Raw genomic sequence first — 20,559 nt, 5'->3', positions numbered from 1 at the left:
TAAATAAAAGTTGCTTTTACAGAGTAAACTTCAAGTTCAGGCCACTAAAGCAGTCAATAGACTCTAACCCTGTTCCTGTCTCAATGTCTTAGGAGACTTACCTCCACTCACTACTGTAGAGAGAATCTCTTATAAACAATACCTGCCAATATAAAAGCTTATGGCCAATGAGCTGTGGCAGAAAATAGGGGGTGAGATATCAGGCAGGAAGAGAAAGAATTCTGGGAAATAGTCAGAGGCAGGAGAGATTAGAGCTGTAACTCTGAGGAGAGAGACATAAACCAGCAGGTAGTTGAACTCAGGATAGAATAAAGGAGGAATTCACTCTAGGAACCCTGAGGAGATAGACATAAGAAGACAACGAGAGGAAAGCAGCCTTGTAACTGAATCCAGAATAGAATAGAAGGGATAATAATAATAATAATAATAACTAAGGTAACCCTTCCCCAACATTGGACCCGAAAAATGTTCACAGGCATAGACAAAAATACATATTGCATATACACTCTCAGGGATGGCAGGGAGAAAGGAGAAGGGAGAGAGGGAAGGAGGGAAAGATAGAGGGAGGGATGAAAACAGGAAGGAAGGGCAAGAGTCAAAGAGGGAGGTAGATAGGTGATTGACAGAAGATAGATAGATAGATAGATAGATAGATAGATAGATAGATAGATAGGTAGATAGATAGATGACAGGTAATATAAGTAGATAAGTTGGAAGAAAATAGATGGGCAGTGGATAGGAGATAGAAGACAGACAGGAAAACAGGTAGACAGACAGACAGACAGAGCTCCCATTTACTTAATCTTTGCCAGGATCAGAAAAATGCCTTTGTGTTGATCTTCTACCTTTAAACTTTAGCATACTTTAGGACAGTGGGTAAGTACTAGTACCCATGGTTAAACCATTAAGACTGGCGTGATCCATGTTCTTATGTGCGTGAGATGGAAAGCCGTACTTGAGAGGAAGGGTAGGAAAACAGTCCTTCTGACTTGCATGCCCCGCCTTCACCGACTTGCTACACAGGCCTCTCTTTTATTGTTGTCGGGTTTTTTGTTTGTCTGTTTATGAGATAGGATTTTGCTGTGCAGCCCAGACTGCTCCTCCAGCATCCGGTTCCTGAGTGCTGAGATTACAACCGTGCACTAACATGGGCTTCAGTTTGGAAACTGCTATTCTCATTCTAGCCTAACTAGTTTTTCTCACACATAAGAAAATGTTTTCTTTTATGTGTAGCATCCCAGATACAGACTACAAGAGTTCAGTAAAAGCAACGAGACAGAGCAAACGACTCGCTGGGTACTGAGCAGATGCTTCAAGGCAGGTTTTCTGAACCAGTATACTTTGAATCATGCTAACTCACCTTTCTGCCTACATCAACCTGGAGTCCTAGATGGTTTGTTTTTATACTCCTCTAACACTTCCTGCTTCAGGTCACTTCTCCTTGGCCAATGACCCTCCCTGGTCTTGACCACATTCAGACATCTGTTAATTACCCAGGAAGCAGGGTGAAGAGGGCTTTTGTCGTTGTTTTCCTTTAATAAATAAAAATAAATGTATTACTCTATCTTGTTTCCTGCAGGGTCATTGTTTTCATGGGCAGGAAGAGGCCCTTTGGAGAGGTCCTGGGGCTGATTTCATTTGCATGCAGGGAAGTCAGACTGTGCCCAGAAAACTGTAGAAGGCACAGCCACTCCAGATCTGGCCTAGTTAGCTGGTCTCCAAGCCAGTGTACCATGTTCTCTGCCTGAGGTTTCTTGCATTCCTTAAAGTGTTCAGTCTTTAAAGGGAAGGAAATATGCTTATGAAATGGTCTCTCTTTAAAGAGAGTAGCAGGGTCATGTGACTTAGGAAGAACTCAGCAGAATCTCTCTTCACTGAGAATCACTGTACAGATGGCTCTTTGTGGGATTCTGTCCCACACCATAGGAAAGGAAAGTCTTCCAGCAACACTCCAGGCCTCTCTGAAATGCTGGAGGGAGGTTTCCCTAAGTCTCTTCCTTCCCTGGTTTGTCCTGCTTGGGAACCAGGACGATAGTAGAATCTGTCCCTATTGGGCCAGTCTGACTTCTGCTCCTTTGGCCCCTTTCACCTCCTCCCCATACCCACTAGGCAGTAAGCACCCCACAAGGAAGCCTCCACATCCCAGTGCCTATCCAGTCCACAGATCACCGCTCTCTCTTCTTGGTGTACTCCTTTGTTTGTATAAACCTGACACCAACCAGAATCTCCTGGCAAAACAGAAATTCAACTGAAGAACTGTCCAGATCAGACTGGCTCTGGCCATATCTGTGAGGCATTTTCTCAATTGCTGTTTGATGGAGGAGGGGCCAGCCCACTGTGGGAGATGCCATCCCTGGGCAGCTGGGCCTGGGCTAGATACGAAAGAAGCTGAGCAAGCCAGGGAGGTGAGCTGGGAGGCAGCAGTGCTCCGTGGTCTCCAAGTCCTACTTCTGGATTCCCTCGATGACAGACTGTAACCTGTAAGATGAAATCCACTCTTTCCCCCTCCTAGTTGCTCTTAGGCATGGTATTTTATCACAGCAACAGAATGAACATCAGCTTCCCTACAGCCCCAGAAAGGAAGGGCGAAGACTCCAGTGCATACTTAACTCTGACGTTACCACTGCCGAAGACTAAGACCAATGCTTGTCTACCTCCCGTGAATAATCAGTCCCTCCAGTCTAGGCAGTACTTTCTGTACTTCTACTATAATCAGCTGTGCGGCCGTGACCTTCTCCACATGACAGTAAGAATCCATGAGTCACTTTGGGTTCTCAGAACCCAGTTCATATGTTTATAATAAAAATGCTGAATAAGTTAAATAATGAATGATATTTAAATTAAATCATGACTAAAATCTCTAAAGTCTAGTTAATATATTCATTATATATCATACATTTATTATATGTATGAGTATGTGAATGTGTCAATGTGTGTGTAGTATTAGTTAGCTTTTTGTCTCTGTCACCAAAATATCTAAGATAGACAATTTAAACACTTATTTTGGCTCAGAGTTTCAGAACCAAAGTTGTCATCTTGATACAATCTGGAATTATCTGAAAAGAGAGTCACAAAGAGACTGTCTAGATCAGGTCAGCCTGTGGAGGACAGTCCTGCTGGCCTTAATAGATAGGAGACGTCCGAGCCCACTGTGGGCAGCACCATCCCCTGGGCTTGGGTCCTAGGCTGTATAATAGGAGGAAGAGTGAGCAAAGCAACCGGTATTCATGCATTCAGTTCTCTCTGCTCTTGACACTGGATATGAAATATGCTAACTGCTTCAAGTTATTGCCTTGACCCCCTGCAGTGATCAGCTGTAATCTGCAACTGTAAGCTAAGCCAAACCTTTCTTCTTTAAAGTTGCTTTAGTCAGGGATTTTATCACAGCAACAAAAATGAAACTGAGACACAGAAGATTGGATCCATGGTCACTTGGCTCCTGCACTTGGATGATATCATGGCAGTGGCAGACAGGAAATAGCCAGAAAGACAGGAAGAGGCCAGGGAAATGTATCTACAAGAACCCCTTACTCCTCTAAGTAGGCTCCACTTCCTAAAGATTCCAGAAACTTCCAAAACAGCACCCCCATTCAGTGACAAAGCCCATAACACATAGCCTTTTGAGAGGCACTTTGTATCCAAACAGTGTGTGTTATAGCATATGTGTATTTCTATATATGTATGTATATATGATGGAATAGCATTAGAAGAATAGAAAATAGGGCCAGCAAGATATCTCAGTGGGTGCAGGCACTTGCTGCCAAGCTTAACAACCTGAATCTGATCCCTGGGACCAACATGGTGAAGAACCAATTCCTACAGGTTACACTCTGATAGCCACAGGCACACATCCATGCATATACATGCAAATACATACAAAAAGCCAACTTTTTAAATGAAAATCAGTAACTGATAAAAATATATTAAAGAAACCAACATTATCTAACAAGATGAACAAAACTATACAATAGACAGGGAAGTGAGGAGGACTATTGCCTTTTTACTTGTTATTTGTGTTTCCTTCGCTCTAGTCAGGTTACACAAATTATTTATATATTTTTCTCTGAGTGCATTTCATACACTGTATATATTACCCTTAGTTCCCCATCCATCTTGGGGGATGTACTGTACCCTGCAGCTACAGTAGCTCAGCCAGGGGCAGGGATGTACTACCATTTACAAAATATCTTGTCTTCAGTTATTTAGTTGGTTAGAAATTATTTTAAAAAATAGCAATAATGCATACTGGAGAGATTTCTCAATTTTTAAGATCACTGGCCATTCTTCCAGGGGACCCAGGTTCAATTCTCAGCATCCTCATGTCGGCTCACAACCCTCTGCACCTTTGGTTCCAGGGATCTGACACCTTCTTCCGGCCTCCTCGGGTAGCAGGCATACACATGATGCACAGACATGGTGCATCCAGATAAAATACCATATGCACAGAAAATAGAAGAATGGTGCTGAGTACCTTTGTGTGCAGTGCTGCTTCCTTGTTTGCTTCTTTGCTGTTTACTGCCTCCAAGGAGTCTCAGAAAATTGTGATAAGCAGCCTGAACATCAGGCTAGCTCCTCATGTGTATCCCCAAGTAGACTCTCAAGGTTGGCCCTCAGCTTCACATTAAAGCAAACTCTCTGTCATCAAATTGTTCCTAGCAATGGAGACTCTACTGTTAAAATCCGGGGAGCTGAGGAGAGACGTTGGTAGTCGAGGGCACTTTCTGATCTTACAGAGGACTCAGGTTCGTTTCCCAGCACCCACACAAGCTGCCTGTAACTGCTGATAACTCCAGCTCCAGGGGATTCAACACCCTCATCTGAGCTCCTCAGGCACACATACACGTGGACACACACACACCAAATGATCCACCAAAACATCGTCACTAAAATACTATTATCTGTAAAAGCAAATGACAAATTAGAAAAGAGTATTTGTTATATGATTATAAAAACAGGATAAATATATAAAGAAAAGTATTAAGAAACTAAGCAACAGTGCTGGAGAGGGAGCTCAACAGTTAAGAGTACCAGCTGTTCTTCAGAGGATCAGAGTTCAATTCCCAGCACCCACAAAACAGCTCACAGTCATCTGTAGCTCCAGTTCCAGGGTATCTCATGCCCTGCTTCGATCTCTTCAAAGATGGTGCATATACACATGCAGGCAAAACATCTAAACACACAAATAAAAAATAAATAGTTTTTAAAAAAATAAGTATCAACTAATAGAGAAAATTTGGAAAGGATCTAAGCACAGAAAATGCAATAGGCATGGGTCTTTGGCCTATGAAAAATGTCCCCCTAAAAGGGACTGGAACACTGTGGACTACAAGCTACAGTTGACAGGACTCCTGCATTTATACACAAAGTTCCACTGAAAGGGAGGCGTGTCTGTTCAGTTATAAAGCTTTGCTTTTGGTTTACAATGGATTTAAACTGGTAGAACATAGGCTGGTCATTGCCACAAAGCTGAAAACACTGACTAGCAGTTTATAGTAAAACAGAGTTTGCTGACCCCTGGTCTACAGAAATTAAATTATATTTAGGGAGCCTTTTTCATCTATCAGACTGTCAAATCTCCAAAGAGAACTGAAAACACTGTGCTGGGGCTTTGTATATATCTCTTTATAAATGGGTAAATCAGAAAAGCCCTCTAAGTGGCAACTTGGTGACATTTGCCCTTGGAATGTGGATGGAACATGACCCAGCCATTGTAGCTTGGGAAACCAATCCTGGAAACGCATTGAATCACGTATTCCATGGTTACTTATCATTGCTCTGAGAAAGATCTGAGTATTCCCACCAGCCATTGGCAAAGGGCCGGGCTATGGAGGAGTAAGTCATTGCCTAGCAGGAGAAGGAAGATTCTCTGTACTGACCTGCAGTGTCGCTGGGACATGATGCTTAATGGGAAAAGCTCAGTGCAGACAGTATATTTGATTCACTACATATACAAAATAAGGGAAGGGGACCAGAAGGACATACCAAGGCCTATGAATGGAACTGAATGGGCGGGCAGCTTTGAGATTAGACTTTCTATGTCTTTTCACAGGGTGCTAAGGAGAACTATATGAAAGGACAAGACAGGCTCAATGTGTGGTGTGCTGATGGGAGCAGGCAGAGAATGAGCAGCAGGAAACCCACTGAGAAGGGAACTTGAAAGAAAACCCTAGAAGGAGGGAGGCCTGCTTGAGCCAGGCACATGCACTGAATAACCCAATAATTAAGTTAAAAATGAGTAATTATTCCATTTGTTCTTTCTAATACCATATTAGGAATTATTAATGAGGCTATTATTATTAGTGATATTACACTATTTATAAAGCATTGTATTCTGGTTAATACTTTTTTAATTTTTAATTTACACTTGCTTGCAAATGGTTAAGACAGGTAATGTAAACTCCCTCAATACAAGTGCCGAGACAGGAGGAATAAAACATGAGTCAAGGAAACATGGTGTCTTAGTTAGGGTTTTACTGCTGTGAACAGAAACCATGACCCAGGCAACTCTTATAAGGACAACATTTAATTGGGGCTAGCTTACAGGTTCAGAGGTTCAGTCTATTATCATCAAGGCAGGAGCATGGCAGCATCCAGGCAGCCACAGTGCAGGAGCTGAGAAGTTCTACATCTTCATCTGAAAGCTGATGGCAGAATACTGGCTTCCAGGCAGTTAGGGTGACACCCACACCCAGAGTGACACACCTATTCCAAAAAGGCCACACCTCTTAATAGTACCACTCCCTGGGCCGAGAATATACAAACCATAACACATGGATGAGTGAGAGAACACCACAGCCTAGCTACACAGCCAAGTTTACACTACTTATCGCTTTAAAATAGCAGTAACAGTTAAAGCATACAAAGCATTTGGATTATTTTGGTATGCGTATGTGCAAGTGGCATGTGTCTGTGTGTATGCCTGCTCACACACGTGTGTATACATTCATGTAGAGGGTGGCCAGAGGATAACATCTGGTGGTGTCTTCCTTGATGGCCCCACCTTGCCTATCAAGTCAGTGTCTGTCCCCTGAGCTCTGAGCTCACTCCTTTGGTTAGTCTGGCTCTCCAGCTAGCTCAGGGTCCGCTGTCTCCACCTCCCACGCGCTGGGATTGCAGGCAGGCCTCCCCTCTCACTGGTACTTATGTGTGATGGGATTTGAACTCCAGTCATCACCCCTGCAGAGCGAGCTCAAGACAGCATCAAAATAAATCAAACTGCATCCTCACGCCAACACTGTAGACAGATCATTGTACTACTAAAATACAGATCTAGTTGGATCAGAGGAAGGACAATACGATTATGGTAATTTGGGCAAATACAAGATGGAGTTCAAACCACATCAGTGGTGGGGGGATCATGAAGGGGGAACACAATAAAAGAGTGGAAGGCGAGCAGACAGACCTTAACCAATGTGGTGTGGTCTGCGAAGAAGATGTGTCTTTGAGTAAAAACTTATTTCTGAGTTAGGTAGACAGAAGTCTAGTTTAGGCTATGCTTGGTAGGCTATGGAACTCAAGAAGACAGAGAAATGGGAATTATCTAATGTATGTATTCCAATCGAATACTATTCTTAGAAAATACAGCTAAGCAGGCTGGGGGCGGGGCTCGGTATATAAATCACTTGCCTTGCAAGCACAAGGATCTGAGTGTGATTCCTAGAACCCAGAGATGGGTGTGGGTGCTTGTAATCCCAGGGCCTAGACGGTGGAGGCAGGCTGGTTCCTGAGGCTTGCTGGCCGCCAGCTTAGCCCTGCTCTGTCTTTCCAGACCAGAAAGAAACCCTGTACCTTCCCAAAACCAGATTGTACCTGCAGGATAACAGCTGAAGCTGTCCTCTGGACATGTAAACACATCTACACACAGTACCACACACAAACAGCATACAAAAACATAGCTAATTAAAATAATATAAAAAGTACATCCTCTAGATCCTAGCACTCACATACAGATTATAGTAGAACGCAGTCCCATTTAAAACAGACAGAAAGCAGGGGTACATGTACTACATGTTATACATGAGCGTCCGTAGCCCCTTAATAGCACAGCATTTACATATTTCTATTTCATTTCCTATTCAGAAAATTCTTTTCATCTTTTCCATCAAAATATTCCGAGAGTTCTTGTCCTCATAGTAATGTGTCTTCCTACATCTCTAATTATTCCCTTAGAAGACATTCCTGGCAGTGGGATTCCTGAATATGTAATATATGCACATCTCAGGTTTTGGACAGATATTGCTGAACTACTCCCCAGAGAGCACCCATCCATCTGGGAGTCCATCGGCTTCTTCCCGTGTCTCCCTGCACTTCCATCCTGTCCTCACTGTTCATGGATTCGCTAGAATTCAAAACTGTGCAGTTTTTGCAGCCATTTGCATTTTTCCTTATGCAAACTGCCAATTCTTGTCCTTTGTCGCCTTTTCTCCTGGGACTCTTAACTCAGGACTCTGATTAAGTTTGTGAATTTTTATACGTTAGAAATTTCAACATCTTATCATTAGCAACATTTTTTCCTTAAGAAAGAGTCATTCTAGTATAGTGAATATAACTATAATCAGAATACTTATGAGGCTGAGGCAGAAGCATTGGCATGAGTTAGAATAATCGATTATCATTTCTTTTCAGGAAGTGTTTTGTCCAACTGATATCATTAATTATTGAAACAGTTAATGTTGGGGTAGCTGTTGTGGAAGATCAGCACATTCCACTGCAGTTACAGTGTAGGATTCATCTCACACATACATTGGACATGTCGTATTGAAAAGCAAGTAGGAAGACCACAGCACTACGTGACAGGCTCAGCTGTGCTCAGAAGCCACGTGGGTCTGCTGGCTTCCACCTACACACACACCAACATTATCTATCATAGTATCAGAAAGTAAAGCCAATCCTTACCCCAAAGGAAATTTAACTAGAACCCCTGTCCCCTCTGCTTCAAACAACATCCGGAAATGCCAACTAACAGATACAAAACAAAAGCCAGCTACCAAAAGATACAAACTCACTCAAGTGGGAGGGTTGCACATGTAATCAAAGAGCGAGCTGATTCTGTATAACACTGCCTGGTCTTCAGAGAAACCCTCAGCTAGTCAGGCATATTGCAGAAAGGCACAACTTTGGGCTAAGAAAGAGGCAAACCAACGGGCTCCCAGATTTATACAACTTTCTAGCTCTCGTATGACCTCTAAAACACACACACACACACACACACACACACACACTCATTAGACAAAGGACCAAGACAGTTGTGTGCAATGGTAAGTAGCAAATGTACTGCTAAAGAAATGGGTCTCATGGGTTGGACAAGAAGCAATGTGTATTGGCCAGGATTCTTCTGAGGAACAGAATGAATAAGGAATTAGGTTAATGATCAGAGGCTATAGAGTTTCAGTGTGCAGGCTGGAAAGCTGAGGAAGCCAATTCCTGCTCAATTGCTGGAGCAGCTGGAAGGCCCCAGAATAAGAGGGACAAGAGATACAGGCTGAAGGGCTGGAAGCCTCCTGAAGAATGCTGGTGGAAATCCCCACTGAAGATGGACTGACATCTGATGTCAATGATGAATGCTACTAGCAAGAGGCATACCACTCAGAAAGAGTTATTACCATCTTAACACAACCTTAACTCTTATGGGGAGGGAATCTCAATGACAGTTGTCTAGATCAAGTTGGCCTGTTTCCCTGTCTGTAGGGAATTGTCTTGAATGGGTTAATAGAGTTGAGAAGACCTGGCCCACTCTGGGGGCCCCATTCCCTATGCAGGGGATCCTATTCTGCAAGCATGCATGCTTCGATCTCTCTGCTCTTGACTGTGGATATGACTAGCCATTTCAAGTTCCAGACACTTTAATTTTCCTGTGGGTTTTGGACTCTCACCTGGGATTGTGAGCTAACACCCCCCCCCCCCCCCCGTCTCATGTAAGTTGTTTTACTCAGGGTTTTGATCAAAGCCGCAGAAGACAGCACGGAGATGCCACCTGTGAACACGTTTCTCCTTCTTCGTCTTTTTTGTTCTACTTGGACCCACAGCCTATGAACAGAGATATCTGCACTCACGGTGAATTCACTTGGTTCACGTTCCATGTGCCAATTTCTGAAAAACCTATTAGACAAACCTGGAATGTGCCCCAAACCCTAGGCAACTTTTAGTCCATTAAGGTTGACACTGAAGATCAACCAGCATACAACTGAAACCCCGAGAGTACGCTAGAGAGATTGGGTCCTACTGAAACTAACCAGATAGAGGAGAAAGAGCATAGGACAAAGCAATGTGAGTCCAAGTATTATCACGAGTCTTTCCCGTCTTATTTTTTATAGTTGCTTCTAATTTATCCTTATGGACAGTAACCACTTTTACCTGTTTTATCCATCTTTGTGTTTTAAAAATTATTCAATGCCTTTATAATTGATGAGTGTTCCTGATTTTGGAATCATTAAAAAATGATGTTTGTGTATATTTGTGTGTGAGCATATGCACCTGCACACAGGTGACTTTGGGGGCCATAAGAGGGCATAAAATCTTCTAGTACTGAAGTTACTGGGGTTGTAAGATATCATGTGTGGGTGGGGTGAACTAAACCCAGGTTCTCTACAAGAGTAGAATTCACTCTTAACTGTTGAGCCACCTGTTTAATCAGAATCCATTTCTCATCAGTTTTATTTCTTTTTATTTTATCTTATGGGCTTTGGTGTGAGGGTGTGAGATCCCTTGGAACTGGAGTTACATAGTTGTGAGCTGCCATGTGGGTGCTGGGAATTGAACCTGGGTCCTTCTGAAGGGCAGACAGTGTTCTTAACCACTGAACCATCTCTCCAGCCCCTCTCTATCTTACAGACCCAAACCCCCACTTTCTGGCACTCCCTTTAAATTTTAATCCATGCTTATTTAATTTGAAAACATGTTCACATGTATTAATTGGTGGGGGATGGGTACAGGTGCCAAGGTTTGCATGTGGAGGTCAGAGGACGATGAGTGGACTCGGTTCTCCCTTTCCGCCACGTGGATCCTGGAGTACGAATTCAATTTGTCAAGCTTGGCAGCGCGGGCTTGCATCTGCTGGGCCACCTCCTCAGCACCCCCCTTCCACAGGCTTGCTTAAAAGAAGAGAAAGTTTTACAGTGCTCCACATGACACTTGGTTCCGGTGTAATGGCACAGGGAGGAGGACGGTTAGAAGGGACAGAAAAACAGGGCCATGAGCCTTTTCAAACTCAACAGGATCACAAGACGCCCTGCAAACAGCAGCCAATTCAATGAATTACCACATTCACTGGTCACAGCTCAGGGTCAGGCTGGGCAAATGGAAACTTGCCGGGTGCCTCCCATACTGAGCCAGGTCAGGTGCTCTGATTGCTCTCCCCGGAGGCCTTTCCATCCAACATCTCTTTGCAGGCATCCGAGCCTCCTGCTGCCCTCTGCCCCACTTCAGGGACGTCTTCAGGACAGAGTAGGTGGACCCTCCTCCTGCCACTGTGCAAACATGTTGTCACCGCCCAAATGTCCCAACTCTAGCTCCAGTGTTCTTTATCCCCCACACAGCTCGAAGAAACAGTCGAGGATAGAGCAGGGTAGCTCAGTGAGTAGCGTGCTTCCTTAGCCTGCACGAAGCCCTGGAGCCAGCATAAACCATGGTGGCGCAAGTGCATGGGCATTTGAAGCCAGCCTGTGAGAAGCTGTATCCATAAAAAAATAACAGTGAAATCCACTAGTGTGTGGATGCCCAGGAAGGAGGCCTTCCTCAAATGGGGTAAGCGTTGGATTCTCTATGTCCTGAGAGAAGAACCACGATGTGTGGCATCCGTAGACTGGGTGCCCTGTGATGACTAGTGCTGATGGTCAACGGGACAGACTTTAGGAGCACCTGTGAGGGATTATCTAGATTAAGGCTCGCCTCCAAGAATGTCTGTGAGAGATGGTATTTAAAAAAAAATTTTTTTATTAACCCTTTGAGAATTTCTACTTGCATACAATGTATTTTGATCACAGTCCCCTCTTCTCCTCCCCCGGCTCCTCCTACATTCACCCTCACCCCTCCCAATTTCATGTCCTTTAGGGAATTTTACTTATTATGTTAATTAATGTGAAAGAAATCAATCTCAGTTGAGAAAGGTGGACCTATCTCCAGGACAGAGGATCTTGGCTGTATAGACAGAGAACAAGCCCTAGTAGCGGCACGCCTGCACTTCCTGCTCTCTGTCCCTGGTTGTGAGACATCACAGCTGGCCACTTCAGGCTCCTGCTACCTTGACTTCCCCACCATGATGGACTGTACCCCTGAACTATGAGCTAAAGCAAACCCTTTCTCTCTTACATTGCTTTTCTCAGGGTATTTTTGTCAACGCAACAGGAAAGTAACTCAGACATGCTCCGTCTTGTCAACCACAAATGAGCCAGGTAGGTTGGTCCTCAGAAGTTTCCCTACAATGACGGAGCCATTGTAAACAGAAGCATTGGGCTTTACATTTGAATTCTTAAGTTGCCAATATGAACCCTGGCTAGAAAATTAGAAAGTAAAAACCCTTCCCTTAAAGGGAGTCGAATCAGAACCTTGGCACTCTTCTTCATACAAAATCCACACAACTCCGGGCAAAACAAAACAAAAACAAAACACAAGCAAGTTATCGAAACATTAAAGATTAAAATGCCTACTCCAGCAAGACAGAAATCTGATCATTCAAATGATAGAGCATTTCCATGTGTTATTAAATAGCAGCTTTTTACATGAACAGTGTCAAGTCTTCAGAAAAACTCCTGAGGGGAAAGTCAGCCATCTTGCTGAAGAACACAACTTTGAGTCAAGAAGAGGCTAGCAAGCAGCAGTGTCTCCAAGACTCACACCTCCTGGCTCCCTCTCTTCCAGAAGGCTCTTAAACACTTCAGATGGCCCCTGAAACATAAAACTCTCTCTCTCTCTCTCTCTCTCTCTCTCTCTCTCTCTCTCTCTCTCTCTCTCTCTCTCTCTCTCTCTCTCTCTCTCTCTCTCTCTCTCTCTGTCTCTCTCTCTCACACACACACACTCTCTCTCTCTCTCTCACACACACACACACACGAGGGAAAGAGAGACAGACAGAGAGAGAGAGAGACAGACAGAGACAGAGAGACAGAGACAGAGAGAGAAAGACAGAGAGACAGAGACAGATATAGAGAGAAAGAGAGAGACAGAGAGACAGAGAGACAGAGAGACCTGTGTGGCTTTGAGAAGGAACCTACAGAAATTCTCTGGCTGGAGGACTCTCCTTATTGCTGAGAAAAGAAACCAGCAGTGTGGTCCACCGCTGAAAGGTAATTAAGCGTTTCTCCAGACAGACAAAGCTGTTAGGAGTATCCACCTGACGAATTAGAGAATATCTTGTTAAATAATTAACTGAAGAACTTTTATCTCAAACCCAATGGAGCAGAGCCTCCCTGTGGTGACCACTCAAGCCTCTCCTAGTGTCAGGTCAGACCCAGGCAGCAAAAGCAGCCCAGGTCACAGCCCTGGGCAGCAGACATCAGCACCCACCTGAGATATAGGACCAGGCTGCCAGCAGGCTGCTGAGCAACGCCATCCCCAAGGGCTCCGTGGCCACTGGCTCCGCGCTGGGACTGAGGGGCAGCTTCATGTGGCATCGGAGAGGAGTCCCTGGACACTTCTTCAGGCTCAGCGTAGCCCCGCCCTCTCTTCTCCTGTTTGGAGACATGAATTGAGAGATAAAGCACAGTCTGCTTTGCTGGGGCTGTGTTTCCAGCACTCTGCGCTCTGAAATAAAGAGCCAGGTTCCCAAAGGAAACCATCTTTCCCGGTCCAGGAGCCACAAAGCTCTGTGTCTCGTCTTAATCAGGTGAGGCACCTGGTTTGCAGGAGGCAGTAAGTAACAGACAATGCATTTTTCCTTACTTGTCCCCTTTCTCCGTCCCACTACAGCCCTCCTGCAGGCCAGTCCTCAGACGGTTAATCACATTCTTTCTGGTTGTCTTTGAGAAACGGTCCTTGACAGCCACATCATCACCTCAGGGACTGCTCTGCTCCTGTTCTTTTGTGGAAGCCTGCACCAATGGCACACATCACCCATCACACATCATGCATGTACTCTGATCAGGTGCCTTGTCTCTCACATAAGAACACGCCACCTTTGGTGATGGGCCGGCGATGCCCTTCCCCCAGCTGCCCCTGTGTGTCTAGTTCTAAAATGCCAGGAAAGAGTTCGGAGCTTAATCTGCTCCTGGACCCCAGGCTCCACGACCCTGACAATAATGTGTTGGGGACTAAAACAAAGATGGGGATCTCAGAACTCAGAAGGGAGACAGGGGGCTTTTTAGAAAGGTAGAGCAGGGCATCAAGCAGGGAGATTCACGTACGGTACGTGGGAACAGTCTGATTCCTGTGGGGGTAAAGAGAGTGAAGAGTAACCACCCATTCCTCCTTAAAACAAAGGCTGCATGACCTGAGACAGTGCGAGGGAGTCCTACTGAGATGGGCTGGCTTCTCAGAGCCATTCAGAATTCTTGGTTATATCAGAGTTGGACGTATATCAGATTCAAGGACTCCAGGATCCAGGAAGAGAAGGAAACTGCTAGAATCTTAAGTTCCGCTCCAACCCTCCCACCTGTCCTCACCAATGCTCCCTGACTCGGGCCACACCTCTCCTTCTGAGGGTCCCACATGCTCCTTTTGATGACTCTTCTTCCTAACTCAACGGAGTACCCACTCACCAGCGGGGCTGTCTGTCTTCAATACAGGTCTGATCACACAGGCACAGCCTAAGCCTATAGCCACGTAACACCTAAGCCTTTTCCACATAACACTTGTATGACTCTACCCCTTAGTTCCTAAGGAAACTCCTCCCCAGCCGCACACCCACAGACACAGATGTGAACTCACTGAATGCTCCAACAATGCCAGATTGTTTTCTAATACCCCAAGGGCACCAAGCGTCATCGTTCCATGCATTTGATTGTGGACTTCATTTGGCACCTGATGCCCTTACAGGACTTGTGTTTGCTTCTGGGCACCCACAACCACCTACTACTCTGGCTTCAAGGAAGCTAACACTCTCATCTGGCTTCAAGTACCTGTATTAATATACAAATACACATACATACATACATACATACATACATATACATACATAAATATAATTTTAAATTAAAAAAAAACTTTAAAAACCCACAGTGATCTCCAGTTGGACCCTGGGACCATAATGTGTAGATGCCTGACCCACAACCTCATTAAGCATCATCTGAGTATAAGCAGCAACAACATTAATTAGCAGCTTGTTAGGTCTGCATAATCTTAGGCCCCACTCCGGACACGATAAATCCAAATCTCAGTTTCTGACATGCTCAGTTGAGTTTGAGAAGTACTGTACTATATGACCCTCGTGGGCTCTGTGAAGCCACACACCAGCACAGAACAGAAACAGTCAGCCACTCCTGTGCACAGGGTTATGGCCATGCTCCTCCAGGAAGCTCTCTGTCCCTTCTTAGCTCCAAGAAGGCTGGTTCTCAACCCAGGCAGTTTTGCCTCTCAGTGCACATTTGACAGTGTTGATGAGCATCACTTCTGGTTGCCATAGCAACAAGACAAGGTGACACTGGTATCCAGGGTTGGGGTCAGAGATGCTGTTAAATATCTCATAATATACAGGACAGTCTTCAGCCACAAAGAGCAATCTGGCCCAGAAGTGTTCACGGGGTTCTTGAGTGAGCACATTCCATTACTTCAGAGTCCAGCCTAAGCTATTCTCAGGTAGGAAGCCTATGTGCTTGTCCCAGACAGGAAGGTGTCAGCGAGAAGTTGCCAGTGCCTGCCCCTAGGAGCAGTGCTCCAAACCCTGGTTCAACAATGCACTGTCTTGGCGATCAGAAGCGACCAGCAAAGTCCTCAGAAGAAGATACCACAAGCGAACAGTGGCCTATTAATCTGCAAGCAGAGAGCCCCTGGCTCAGAATGGCCCGTCCTTCAGGGAGCCAGAGCCTCATCCGAGTGATAACCCACCGGGTTAAACCCACAAATGCTCTGTCAACACTCACCTAGCAATGCAGCATCTACCAGTTCTTGTGTGAATGAGAGATGGAGTCTGCACATAGAGTGTGCAGCTGCACGCACTGTGAGCACACCCGAACACCAGAAGAGGGTGACAGGTGTCTACCATGTCACTCTACACTTACTGTCTTGAGTCAGAGTCTCACTGAATCTGGAGCTAGGCTAACAGCTAGCATCCATTCTGTCTCTGGCACCCACAGCCCTGGATTATAGCCTTTTATTGTGGGTTCTGTGGATTCAAACTCAGGCCCTCGTGTTTGTGCACCAAGTGCTCTTACCCTCTGAGCTACCTTCCCAGGTCGGCGACTTTTAACTCTAGAGCAGTTTTCTTTCATATACTGGTCCACAGCCTCTTAACCTAATTACTGACAAACTGCAAAAGAATAGAAAGAAACCATCTCTTTCTACTACACCCGTCCCAGTGTCGCAGCTTCCTGACCACATACTGCTGTCCCGATGAAGACAACAATGTGGCCTGTCTTGTGAGGACCCAGATTGAATGGTTAATTGGTGACACGGCGTGCTGTGTTCATTAGCTGCCACGTTACAGGTAACCTCATTCCCACAGTTACACATTCACATTCTCCGAAGCCCTAAGCATCCGTGTACATGGATTGCAATCGCAGAAGTGAAACGTTCCCAGTGAGAGCCCACTGCACCTTATTCTCAGAAGCAGGTGCCTTCCCTGGGAGGTAAGTTGGAGGTAAGGTTACCCCCATACAGGTAACTCTTGGGGGTTGATAGCTCCCTGGAGAGAAGTGGGCTGCCACGAACACAGAAGTACCTGAGAAATTGTCATCCTTGATGAAGCTGTCTACAGCCAGTAGGAGTTCTAAACCCGCTTGGTCCCAGCTGACTTCTCAGATGGTGAAAAGAAAAAAAGGACTCTCTCTCTCTCTCTCTCTCTCTCTCTCTCTCTCTCTCTCTCTATTTCTCTCTATCTCTCACTCACTCACACACACTCACTCACACACATACACACACTCACTCACACACACACTCACCACACACACACATTTACACACATACATATGCATTCACACACATATACACACATACACATGCACTCACACACATATATACACATACACACACTCACACATACACACACACACACACACACACACACACACACGCTCACACACACATACACACACACTCACACACACATACACTCACACATACATTCACACCACAACGCACACACATACACACACACTCACAAACGTACACACACACTCACACACACCACACACGCAAATGGGGTGAGGGAGGAATGCATGCATGTACAAACTGGGAGATCACCTTGTACCTTAGACTTGGTGCCATCATGAGTTCAAGAGAGAGGTCTTCTGGGGATGGGGTGTCTGGGTCCTTAAAGAGTTGGGTCACATTCTTTCAAAGGAAAAAGCTCATGAGTAAGGGCTTTGGGATTTATGTTTGTTTGCTTGTTTTTAAAGACTTATACATTTTTATTCTGAGTGAGTGTTTCTCTGCAGCCTTACATGTGCACCTCATGCGCATGCGTTGAAAGCCCAGAAGAGGCCATCGGGTGCCCCAGAACTGCAGTTACAGATGGTGGAAGGCCAAGTGCATGCCGAGAAGCAAGCCTGGGTCCCCTGCCGGAGCAGCCAGTGCTCTCAACTGCACAGCCTTCTCTCCAGTCCCTGCTGACTGGGATTTTATCTGGAATTTGGACTAGCCAGTTGGAGAATCCACCCTTTTCTGTGCATAACAGAAAGGAAGCAAGAAACAGACCATCAGAGGCATCCGCTTCCTCTTCCTTCTCTTCAGCCAAAACCCACAACCCAGGGAGTGAGGGACCAGTCTGCCTGGCCCTACATCAGTGAAACTTGCAGGCCACTTCCTTGGAACAGGAAGGAAGGGAATTCAGGTCTCAGATAGCAATGCCCAGATGTACCATGGAAGTCCCATGCAGCTCTGTGTGGACAGTAAAGCCCAGTAACTTCTGACCTGTCTGTTCCCACAGCCTGTTCCTGATGCTCAGGAAGCCTCTCTCTTCAGCCCAGGACAGAGGCATTTTGTCGCCAGCTTCATTTATGAGCCTGGTAAAGAAAGCACAGGACCAGTGGCCGAGCTGGTGGGCGGCTGTGCCCTGCTTCGTGCGTACGTGGCCTCCTGCATGTTTATGTCTACAGAGTTTGTGTCACGGCTTCTCCTCACGAAGGATGCTTTGGCACCCTCCTATATCCGGCTCTCTTTACAGGGAAGTGAGAAAGCGGCAGCTGGAGCTGGAGAGGCCGGTAGCTGGGTAGGAGCACTGGCTACTCCTCCAAGAGGACTGAGGTTTGTGTCTCAGCACCTACGTGGTGGATCACAACTGCCTGTAACTCTCTCTTCTGACCTCTGTGGGCACAGGGTGTATGTACAAACATCCATACACATATTATTTCTTTTTAAAAAAATCTTTTTTAAACTATTAAAAAGAGGGGTGGGGAGCTGGGTGTGCTGACCCATGCTTTGAGTCCCAGAACTCAGGAGGACACAGAGGCAGGTGGATCTCTGTGAGTTTGAGGCCAGAGAGCGAATTCCGCAACAGCCAGGGCTACACAGAAACACCCTGTCTCAAAAAAAGGAAAGAAAAGAAAACAAGAAAGAAGTGAAAGGAAACCTAAAGCATAAGATCAATTGTCCTCTTTGTCTGTTTTGTTTGTTTTGGTTTTGACACATGGTCTCTCTTTAGTTAAGGCTGGCCTCTAACTCTGGGTCTTCCCACTTCAGCCTCCTGAACTCTAGGCTCATGGGGACACAGCCTCCTTAGATCTGCAATCCGTCTGTTGTCCTGTTTTGCTTTCTCTATTTTAAAAACGTTTTGTATCTACATATTGTATAATGAGCACGCCGCACCCCCATTCCCTTAACGTCTGTGCTAGTTGGTGTTTTTGTTTTATTTATTTATTTCACACTCATATAAACTAGAGACCCCTAGGATGAGGAAACCTCACATGAGAACTCGCCTCTGTTCAAATGGACTGTGGGCAAGTCTGTGGGACATTCTCATTAACGTGAATGTGAGGAGGGCGGAGCCCTGCAGGCGGTGTGCAGATGGACCTCGTTATGTAAGGACACAGGCAGAGCAAGCCAGGAAGTGCTGTTCCTCCGTGACCTCTGCTTCAGTTTCTGTCTCCAAGTTCCTACCCCTGGCTTCCCGCAGTGGTGGACCCTGAGTGAAAGTGTAAGTCCAGTCAGCCCTTTCCTTCTACAGGTTGGCTGGGTTAATATTTTGTCAGAGTAACAGAAGATAAACAGGTTCCCCTCCACTTTTTTACCCTTCCCCCTCCCAATTATCTTCCCCACCTTGCCTGGTAGACAGTTTTATTCCTAACTGCGTGTCATATACACATACATTATCTAGATGCTATAAATGAGAGAAAAAACTGTGATATTTGTGTTGCTAGGATTGTTTTAAGTCACTTTTAAGGATTCTTTCCCATTGCATCCATTTTCCTCCACATGATAAGACTTGACTCTTGTTTGTGGATGAACCGTGTGTGTGTGTGTGTGTGTGTGTGTGTGTGTGTGTGTGTGCCATATGCTTCTTATCCATTCCTCTGTTACTGGACTTCTAGGATGGACCTGTAATTTTATCTGTGTAAATGTTTCTCTAAGAAATGCTGATGCACTATGTGATGTGGAGTCTTCCATACAAGCCATCAGGAATGGTATAGACGGTGTGAGGGTCTGTCTAGGTTGTGAGCAGGCTCCACACTGATCTCCTCAGCGGCTGGACTGACTCACATTCCTGTCAGCTGTGAGCAACAGCCGCCATCTGTCCACAGATCTGTAAGTTTTTCTGGACTCCCACATCTACATGCAAAAGCAGGTTTCCAGGGCTCATTGATCCACACTCAAGAAAATACCCAAGGACTGACCATTCTGGTTTGAATATAAAAGATCCCAGAAGCTCATAGAGAGGAGTGTTGCTGAGAGTCCTGTCTCCGTGAGTGGGTTATCGTAGTTGGTCTGAATGTTGATCAAGAATCACTGGGTAGGGAGTCTCTACTAAAGGGTTGCCCTGATTGCCTCAGTTGACTTGGGAAGATCCAGTCTACTGTGGGGAGCACCTCCTGGTGCGGACTGAGGGGAGAGTGGAGGCTGAGGGGACAGCAGAAGGAAGGTATCCCCCCTTGGGCTCACTTGGCCTCCTGCCTGCCGCTGGTTTTCAGGGACAGACTGGGGCTGCTGAGATACCCAGCCTTGTGAACTGAGTAACTAGCTAGCTGGCTGCCTCCCCAGTGTGTGACAGTCACACAAGGGGCGACTCCCACTGCCGAGACACCAATCTCAAGGGCAGAGTGATGACCAGGCTCCCAGCTCTCAAGTGTGACTCTGCTACTGTGTTAACACAAATGGACTTAATAAATCCATACACACACACACACACACACACACACACACACACACACATGCATCCACCCCATTCATTCTGCTCCTGCGAAGAACTCTGACTAATGCATGGATTAATCCTTATAGAGTCAAATAACTACTGGGGTTGGGGGAGTGCAGGAGGCGAGGACT

At 45.6% G+C, this 20,559-nt stretch overlaps 1 protein-coding gene across 2 annotated transcripts in view; it reads right to left on the bottom strand.

Annotated features, from left to right (window-relative positions):
• Eva1a (eva-1 homolog A, regulator of programmed cell death) overlaps positions 1-20,559 on the bottom strand; it is a 55,243-nt gene that overhangs the window by 11,150 nt on the left and 23,534 nt on the right. For both annotated transcript variants that reach the window (XM_052174045.1, XM_052174044.1), the window contains exon 2: positions 13,498-13,661. In XM_052174045.1, the coding sequence (XP_052030005.1) occupies positions 13,498-13,597 (100 nt within the window). In that variant the 5' untranslated portion in view covers positions 13,598-13,661. The remainder of the gene's footprint in view (positions 1-13,497; positions 13,662-20,559) is intronic.

This window comes from Apodemus sylvaticus, chromosome 2 (genome assembly GCF_947179515.1).
Source record: "Apodemus sylvaticus chromosome 2, mApoSyl1.1, whole genome shotgun sequence".
NCBI lineage: Eukaryota > Metazoa > Chordata > Mammalia > Rodentia > Muridae > Apodemus > Apodemus sylvaticus.
The sequence above is the reverse complement of the archived record's forward strand: the minus strand, read 5'-3'. Positions and strand labels throughout refer to the sequence as shown.